We start from the raw sequence: 9,690 nt of genomic DNA on the forward strand, positions 1-9,690 counted from the left end.
ATAATTTCTGAGTGAAAACCACTGACAGTAGCCTACAGCAGCATTCAGCAGACAATAAAGTGATCAGATTCTCAAGGAAATGAGACAGCATGTAAACCACAATATTAAAATACACTCCATTTATGCACCCTGCATGAAAAAAATCACAAGACAATTTTAAAGTTGCAAAGAAATAGGTAAATTCTGCACCTTGAAACTGCCCTGAGCTTATTTTCATTTTCACCTCTGGCTCATTGGCTTTTTACAGTAACACCATCAGCAGCTCTGAGCCAAAGTCATGCATCAGCACCAACATGACATGTCTGGTCTTATATTTCATTCCAGAAATTCATCAATACCGGCTTGACTCTTTTTAACCATTAGATGAACAATAGTGACTACGCTGACTTACTGAACTTGTAATTATGAGTCATCACAGACGGGTATAGCCTCTGGGGTTTGGCAGCTCCGTTGTACGTCAGCTGCGTCACCAAACACACACACACACACACACACACACACACACACTTCCTCCTTCCAACCAGCGTACCTTTGCTCGCAGGTGTTCAGCCTGGCTTGTGTCCATAGGCACCCATATCGGTTTCACGCTTCACTTGCAAACAAATATTTTAATGGACAGGGGCCGAGTGACATGGCTTAATTTCTGACAGGGTTACTCTGTGCCTGATGCATCGCAGCGTAGCAGTGCTGAAGAAACAGGCCTTTGAACACACTGGAATGAGTTTGATTCTATTGTGTGCAGGAATGTATGTGCTTACACTCCTGAGAAAAGTGTGCGATGAAAAGGGAAAATATGAGCCTATGTAATAAAGTGTGTGCATGCACCAGTGTTTTCTTTGATGTCAAAGTGTGCAACATGTGTTATGTTCAGACGTGCAAAGTGCAGAACTCACCTGTTAGTAATAAGACCGAGCTCCAGTCCAGAAATGGCATTTCTCTGCATTCCACAGATTCTGCTTCACCAGGGGGCTGGATAAGCGTGTGCGCGTGCACACACTCACACCAACAATTCCTCTTCTCTGCTCACAGGCCCATGCAGTCACACATAAGTGATCAATCACACTCAAAACAATCTTGCCAAACAGACACACAGCCAATGAGTACAGAGGACGTAAGAGATTCCTCCTGGTATGTAGATGCGTGCTTTTCCAACTGCGTGATGAACACAGTCACAGTTAGTGCAAACACTCTTGTTCTGCTCACACAGCCGAAAATAGGACTACAAAGCATGCGGTACCATGTTTGGTCTACTGTGAATTAAACCAGACTCGGTTTCTGTCCTGTCTTGATATCACAAAGGAATCTTCCCATTCATGGCGTACATTCCAGGAAACCAGAATCTATTCATAGGAGGACTGCTGTACCAGAGTTCACGCCACACAAATGAATGCAAAGAAAACTTTCTTTTCTTTAGAATGTGTCTTTCAACACTAGCTTTGTTCTTCTACCAACTTCATTTTCTTTATTCCATTATTCAGTTCAACTTTTTAATCCTCCCACTCGCTAAGAGAGCTGCAGATGCTGAACCTGGCCCTCATTCCAAAACAGCAGGAGATCGAGTCTCCCAGCTCATTAACACACAAAATTACCTCCCACCCCCAAACCACATCTCATTCTTCTCAAACATTCACACAGAAAAACAGAGAAGAAAGACAAAAAACAGAAAGAGTTTTCCACAATGACTTTATTAAATATACATTTATTGCCCTTTGGTAAACACAATTAGTGCCAGGACCATAAACAAGCTGCGAAAGGAACACAAAAACAGATGAGAAACTCCTCGTCATCTTCAGTCCTTCATTACTGGTCCTGAGAACGAACACAGAGAAATCACGTAGAATGACGTCTTTGTGTGTCATAAACCTCTTACAAACAATACATTTCACACCGTGTACTCACCTTAACCATGCGGCCGTGAATCAGATACGGTGACCTGAAGTCATTCTGGCAGTTGGTGTATCCCATGCCCACTCCCAAACCTGAACCAAACGCAACAGGCCAAGTACGACCTGATGGAGAAAAACAATAACTCTTGCACGTTTTTGAAATTACTGATTACCGAAAAAAACTCTTTCCTTATTACTTACGTTTAAAGAGAAGGACAGAGAACACGATGCCAACACCGAGGCCTGTTACTGCAAAGAGAGAGAAAAAAGAAAGTATGAGTTGCACATCGAAATGATTTGACTTTAGCGCTGAGGTAATGCGATCATGTCTGATCCAGGATGAAAACTGGCCGGCTCAGATGTAAATCTGCAGTAATGAGGTCAGTGGGGTGCTGCTCGAAATGTTTGGTGCAAAAGTCAGTAAGTAGCACCGCTTAGCAAGAGTTTGCTCATTACAGAAAACAACCACGAAAGAAAGAAAACAGTAAAAGGGGTGCAGGACGGGGGGGGGGAGTGAGCTAATATAGGAGCAATGACAGTGTCCACGAGGCAGAGGGCAGGAGAAGTGATAGGTCAGTGAGTGCATGCATTCAGGTAAGTAACGTCTCTGACCCAGTTTGATCAGGCCGACTGTCAGTTAGCGGCGCAGAGATTGCCAAAGTTGTTAAAAGTCCTGAGACCGGAGCGGGATCTTTAGGAGGAATGTGTTTGTGCGCTTAACTTCACCTCGCTGCAGGCCACACCACACCCAACAGCAGGCCAGCCAGCACAGAAAACACATAAAAACAGCCATTTGGGCCCCTCCGACTCCTAATTGGATTCAGAGAGCTATGCAGCATGACCAATGTGCCTGAACCAGAACCCTCAGACTGTTCCCTATTACACAACTTACAAATGTCAAACAAGACCGCAGAAGAGACGGCACATCCTCATTATCAGCACATATCAACAGTAAATCATTTTCCTCTGCTTCCATTTCGAGCAAAGATTTACTTGAATGTAAGATTCTCCGTCTGTTGCAGCCCCAGTCCTTCTTTGCTCTTCAGCCAGAGCATTTCTGAAGCCTCTGATTTTCCACTGACAGTAACACAATAAAAGCACTGGCAGAAATTGAGGGCAGAACAACATTTCATTCTGGCATCCTTTCTTTTGTCTGGACATCTCCAAGGGGGATGGATTATAATCAAAACATTTGTGCTGGAGTAGATGAAATGTTTAACCCACAGGCCTGAAAATACTCCAGCAAATGAAGTCCAGAGTCAGTTAATTGTATTGGCATTCTTCTACTCAGTATTTCATGCATTTTCTGTAAATGGTATCAATAAGACAGTCACTTTCAATCACGGAGTCACTTACTTATAATTGAGTGAACTTACTTAAAACCACAACTCAAGATGTACAACTCTGGCAAAAGTTAGTTTCTTTTGTTAAAAAAAATTTCAATTTTAAAATGACATGATTTTCTTTTTAACAGATGACGTTTTCCAGTGTGTTTGGAGGAGCCACTGCTAAGGATTTGCTCCATTCTAATGAAAGACATGGTCCACCTTCACATGACTTGGTGCCATAAACTGATCAGCCCCAACAGCAAAAGCGCTAACAGGTGAAGTCTATAACCATGATAATCTTGTTAGGATGCAATGTTCTGCTGGTAAACTTTGGGTCCTGGCATTCATTTGGGCGTTATTTCGACATGTATCCCCCACTCAACATTAACGCAGACCAAACACATCCCCATGGCAACACCAGAAGCAGCTGCATCCTCCAGTAGGACAATGCATCTCACCACACCACAAAAACTGCTTGGGAACACCACAAAGAGGCCTGGGTATTGATCCAGCCACCATTCTTCAAAGATCTCGACCTAATCAAACAACCTCACCAGACCCAAAGGACGTGCTGCCAACGTCTTAGTGCCAGATAGCTAAGGACACACCCAGAGACCTCATATTCATGACCTGACTGGTTGGGAGTTCTTTTGGCAGCACAAGGGGGACCTGCTCAATACTAGAGGGGTATTTTTAATGTTGTGGCTAACTGGTATAAATGTTTGGTTTTAATTGTGCAGCTCTACCTAGAACTGCCCGTTATTATTTCCAGATATCCAGTTTTAAGTCTACCTAGCCAGATAGCTGCACACATTGTGGTTAGCTGGTGGCCCATATTTCAACAACTACTTGATAGATTGCCATGACATTTTATACAGTTATTTTATATATGAACAATCGGTTTGCTGGTCCAGTCCAGTTATAATAGACTGTCAGTGTATGGAAACACTCTGCAGACACTATGAGCGCTGATGTGATGCATTTATTGGTCATTACTCATTTAAAAAAATGTCTGACAGAATACAGCTGCTGGTTGTGAGCACAGCTCCAGTTGCTCTGCCTGGCTGTTGTAGTGAACCTGTGCTACATCTGTGAATGAATCTATAATGTTTTGGATATATCTAAATGTACTATAACTACATGAACCTGCAGTGCTTTTATGGCAGACATTATCAACTAGAGCTGACCAACAAATCATATTTTTATCATTGCGATATGAACATGCCCAATAAAGACTGAAACACCTGAAAAATATTTTTGTTTTTACAACCCATGATTCACACATTTGCACTATTCAATACAATATACCAACCAGATTAAACTCTAGATAACCCTTAACTGGTGTCAATTCTGTGACTGCAAGGAAAATGGCAAGCGATTATTTAAAATATTTTAAAGGGAGCATTAGATAAAATTAAAGTTTAAGTTTGGAAAAAAAAAATTGTTTAAAATTACTGTTTATTTCAGAGGGTGTTTATGTGGAATTTCTTCAATAAAAATCAAAATCAGGATCTTTGGTTCAAAATTGGCTAAAAAGGGTTAGCCAATGTTTGGATCAATGCCAGTCGTGTACTATTAAAGCAGAAAGACAATAAAACTGCACACATAATTTACACACCTCAGTGTCTGTTGATTTATAGCAAGTCATATAATCATCACGGAAACTCGGAATACAGTATCATCAATACAATACTTAACAAGTTAACCATTGCTGTATGCACACAACCACTTAGATAGTGTTATACCAGTTATAAACATATAATTTGGGCAACTACACAGCATAGCCACAGCTTACAGTTCATTGCAATCAGCCACAGAAGTGGAGAACCAGTTCCTCTAGGAATGCAGTGGTATCAATCATTCTCGGTGGATCACAGGAAATACAAACATTATTGAAAGGAAACATAAAATCTACTTTCAGAGAACATGAAACACACTGCCAGGAAACATTTCTGTAGAAAGAAAATGACAGCAGTGTGACGTTTTTAGGACTCAACACACAAGGAGCGCTGCAAATGCAAACTGAAGGGAATAACAGTACATATTTTTTTAAGTATATGATTTTTACGATGCTTTGAGTTTTTTTTCAGTTCTTAAAAGACAACGACACTGGATTAAAGGCAGTTACAGCTTGCTACATCTATGCCATATTTCCTCTGTAGGACTGACAAGGATATTGACTATTAACAGTCTGCCTCACCAGCATTGTTTACCACTTCCTCAAATTAAATACCACATTTCCAATAAACACAGTTGTTTCTTGTTATAAAAAGGATGTTGCCGGTTGCCTCCCTCTGTAGCCTCATTCCACATCCAAATGGGTTCTCATTCCTTTTAAAAAAGAAGTTGAATTTGACCTCTCTAACAGTCTTTTTTATTTTGATCACCGGCCATATGACTACTGTGTAAAATCTGAAATTTAAATATGTTTAGACGGCTATTGCAGAAGGTAAGGCTGTCTTGTTAGACTGTGTACCATTTGGAAGATACCCAAACATTTTACCACATAATCTGAACCTGTGGCACCAAATGTAAAAATACACGATATAGGCATCACACCTTTCTGTGGCAGTGTTACATCTCATTTGAGATTTATAAGAATGTCTAAAAACGAACGATTTATATCAGTAAAATGCTAGGAGTCTTTAACACACTCGCACAATGCTACACAAAGAAAGTTAGGACCAATAGAGTGACTTTTCTTATACAGCCCCCTCAGCAGAACACATGCTGCACAATTTCTCTGGCTACCAGGGACACCTTGGCACAGCTGGCAGTTTGTTATGCTGAGCTCAAAGAAATGCCACAATGCAGATGTTTTTCCCTCACAGCAAGAAGCGTGTTTTATTCTGCCAAATTTTACATCACTAGGTGTCTTTTGAGACTAATACTTTTCCAGTCTAAGCAACACTGCACCAAACACCACAGATAAAGCAAAACTGTAACTACACTCTGCAGAAAGAAGCCATGATGATCTGCTCAAAGCTCACTGCTGACCAGTTAAGTGTGGGAAACTAAGAAACTGATGATTTTAATTTGACCTCCTTACAACACCAAACTGATGGTTTTGGCATGTCAAACATGTCTGTTGTGAAATGTTAAGTACTGTGTTTTGTTCTTTTGCCATGAAGTTTAGCAATACTCTGTAGCTAAAGTAAATATTGTTCAAAGTTTGCTGTTTTCAGTGTGAAGCAACAGCGGACCAGCAAAAAAAAGTGATACTGTTGTTAAGTCAACAAGCAGAAGAGAGATGTGTAATATTATTAGTCAGTATGTTCTCTCACTTCTTCTCCTCCCACTGATAATGGGCCAAGTTCAGCCAGATAGTTCATATATAACTATGGTGTCGAGTTGATTCATTACTTAGGTTTGTGGGGAAAGTTCACGCCTGAATTGCCAGTGCATCAGCTGCAAAGATATGATTACTGAAAAAGTCTAAAAAAAAGACAGAAATTGCCGAACACAGGAAAAACACAATACTAAAGGAGAACATTAGTCGTTAAGAGACCACCAACATGACACAGTACCATGCAATGCAAAAGAATACAACTTTTTCTTCCATCCTACATGGTTACTGAGTCTGTGATTTCTACAAAATTATTCAAAATCTGTACAAAACAAGTTATAAAATGTCCAAAGTGACAAAAAGTTGGTTTAAAATCACCCATATTTGCCAAAAATAGCTCGAAATGTGTCAGAAATTATTCACAATCTGTAAAAAACAAGTAAAACTGTCCAGAGACTCAAAACTGGTCCAAATTTGCCCAAAATAAGTCAAAATGGGCTCAAAATTATTCAAGAGCTGCATAAAACAAGTCAAAAACTATCCAGAGTGACATAAAATTGGTCCAAAGTTGCCCATATTTGTCGAAAATAACTTAAAATCCATCAAAATATAACTAAAAGGTTGCATAGCTGGTCCTACTAGAGTGGATTTTTTTTTTTGTATAGACAAAGAAACAATTCACACAGGCATGGAGACTATTACCCATTTTAAATTTTTACCCAGATAACATCTATGTATAAGAGAAGTCGCATGTTACTGCATAGTTTATATACAATCTGTAACAGCATGTCCCCTTTCAATAAACAAAAATAAATAATCTGTCCCATGAATTAAAATGTCATCTCACCTAACAACAAGCAAAAGCTGCAGGTAACAGCAACAACATTAACCCAGCAGGGGAATAAAACAAAGCCCAGACCACAACGTTGCATCATACGACATATGACACTCCACATGTGCACAATTAAGATGACAAAAGCGCATTATAAAACCAGAGGAAGACCCATGGATCAGATGTCTGTATCCAGATTTAGATCACATGTTCTGAACAGAGATAAACGTCATGAGAACAATTATCTGTTGCCTCTAATGTTCGTTTTTGTTTCCTGTTTAAATGCCAGTGAGGACCCTGAAGTCATTAAGGCGCTTGGTTAACACTGGCACATACAAGAAAATTGAATAAACATCTATTTTATGCCTACTCTGTGTGAAAACAGACAGTCAAAGTATACATGGCGTTTTTAGACGTTGTCAGCTAAGAGTGGGTGTATTCCGACGGGGTAATGCTCCTCTCTTTATCTTCACTAAACGGGTGCTTCTGTTATTTGGTATATCCCCTTTATGCCTCAGCAAAACTCACTGGAGACATGGTGTAGTAAAAGTAGATGATTATTTATTAAGTCATAATGCTCCCTCCTGCTGCCACTCAACTGTAAAATTAAGATTTGGGCTGTGGGTGAGGGTGAAAGTGGGGAGAGACAAAATAATATGAAAAATCTCAGACTGAATGTAGTCAGAATTAGCCTTTGAGTGTGTCATACAACCTTCCACTCCCACAGTCCACACAGCCTGCTCAGAACACGAATAACAACGTTTCTCCCAAAGCATGTGAGCCTTTTCTATCAGACATTTTACCACAGTTGACGAATATGCAGTTTTATTCATTCGGTGTCCAACTTTGACCTTAGTAACGTTCAACTGTCTCGGTTAGCCAGACTAATGTCACGTTAGGAAAGCACTTCGACCTGCAGCTCATCATATTTAGCTGGTATAATATACTACTGAAAGCCGAAAGACACCGCCTTTTAATTACATTACATGTATAAACAGATATTAACCTGTCTTCAGGGCTGTATCAGCGAGGCAGCGGTCCCACTTCCGTCCGTGTTCCTCCGCCATGTTTCCTGCTGTCACAGACACAGTTATCGCGAGAACTCAAACTCTCATTACCGTCACAGCGCTTCTTCGTTGACTGTTTCCGTATGATTGAGAACATTTTGCCTTTGTGCTTATGATTTTCTTTAAATAATATTTACACCAAGTGATCTTTACTTTTTGGTATCTTGTTATTTTTTTATAACACTTGGATTCATACTTAATAGGCAGTAGGTATCATGCTTTGGAAATATTTGCCACATAGTTTTAAGTAGTTTTTGTGACTGTAGCTGGATTTCTTTGTTTCATGAAATCCCAGCAGAGACAAGAATACTGCTGCCCACACACAGTCAATAATATACAGATGTTGGTGTAGTTTACAGACAGGTTTCCCATTTACAAACAGTCCAGGATGTAAGTACAGGGGGCACATTTGTATAATGTCATTCTTTGACATGTTTTTTTTTTTTAATTTAACATACGAAAAAGAAAAAAAAACACATGGAAACACATTTGTACATTTGTAGGGATTGCTATGTCTTTTTTCACATTTTATAAATAACACTTGAAAATTGTCAGCTTAGGGTTTTAGGGAAAATAAAACATGAACTCACAATATTATTATTTTATTGTCCCAGGTTGCTCTCTTATCTTTACAGTATTTCAGTGCCTTTAGCATCAATTAATCATCCGTGTGTCATTAGAGGGAGGGAATACTAGATTTTGCCAGCGTTGGTCTTGTAAAATAACTGCTACTAAGGATATGCAATCATTAATATTAATTTAAAAAATATAGTTGTAGAACCACAGAAGATAGATCAGCTCACAATTAACAACAAAATAAATATTAATAGTAAGATTAAAATATTTTATTAAAAGAGAAGAATGCATGTTGCAGTTATTTTTTTAAAAAAAGGATCTGAATCAGAATACAATACATAAAAGATTTTTTTTGAATTGCAAATCAAATCTTGCAAATCCAAGCTATTATAGGGTAAAAAAAATAAATAAAAATATAGCGTTATTTAAATGAGACAGCTCAGAAAACAGAAGTGAAAATCTCACCAACAAACACATGAAATATGAAATGAAGATGTGCATCATTTACCACAAGAAAGTGTTTTTGTTTAGAGAGAAGAAGGCAGTTTCTATTTATTTATTTTGTTCGGGGCATCGTAAAACTCAGATTCAAACTTGCTTCCAGCTATCGTTGAGGAAGTGATTGCTTCTTTTTTCTTTTCTTTGTAACTCCATCAGTGCATTTGTGTGTCTAGTGCCCTCTCTGCTTTCATATTTACTGCACCACTCCTCTCTT

At 39.1% G+C, this 9,690-nt stretch overlaps 2 protein-coding genes across 2 annotated transcripts in view; one reads left to right on the forward strand and one right to left on the reverse strand.

The window, feature by feature from the left end:
- The window catches only part of med20 (mediator complex subunit 20), a 217,556-nt gene that overhangs the window by 43,858 nt on the left and 164,008 nt on the right, over nt 1-9,690 (forward strand). The gene's annotated exons all lie outside the window — the stretch shown is intronic.
- LOC110966532 (mitochondrial contact site and cristae organizing system subunit 10) lies at nt 1,667-8,475 on the reverse strand. Its single transcript, XM_022215924.2, has 4 exons — nt 8,339-8,475; nt 2,088-2,135; nt 1,900-2,009; nt 1,667-1,809 (listed from the first exon to the last, which is right to left on the reverse strand). The coding sequence occupies exons 1-4, from the start codon at nt 8,397-8,399 to the stop codon at nt 1,801-1,803; spliced, it is 228 nt and encodes a 75-aa protein (XP_022071616.1). The 5' UTR covers nt 8,400-8,475; the 3' UTR covers nt 1,667-1,800.

The sequence above is a fragment of the Acanthochromis polyacanthus genome, chromosome 5 (assembly GCF_021347895.1).
Source record: "Acanthochromis polyacanthus isolate Apoly-LR-REF ecotype Palm Island chromosome 5, KAUST_Apoly_ChrSc, whole genome shotgun sequence".
In the NCBI taxonomy this organism is placed as follows: Eukaryota; Metazoa; Chordata; class Actinopteri; family Pomacentridae; genus Acanthochromis; species Acanthochromis polyacanthus.

Bases quoted from the DNA above. Each gene is read 5' to 3' on its own strand.
- LOC110966532 (XM_022215924.2), bottom strand. From the start codon at position 8,399: ATGGCGGAGGAACACGGACGGAAGTGGGACCGCTGCCTCGCTGATACA. The intron at 2,136-8,338 runs GTTAATATCTGT...CTCTCTTTGCAG, and splicing joins TGATACAGCCCTGAAGACAG to TAACAGGCCTCGGTGTTGGC. The intron at 2,010-2,087 runs GTAAGTAATAAG...TTTCTCCATCAG, and splicing joins CTCTGTCCTTCTCTTTAAAC to GTCGTACTTGGCCTGTTGCG.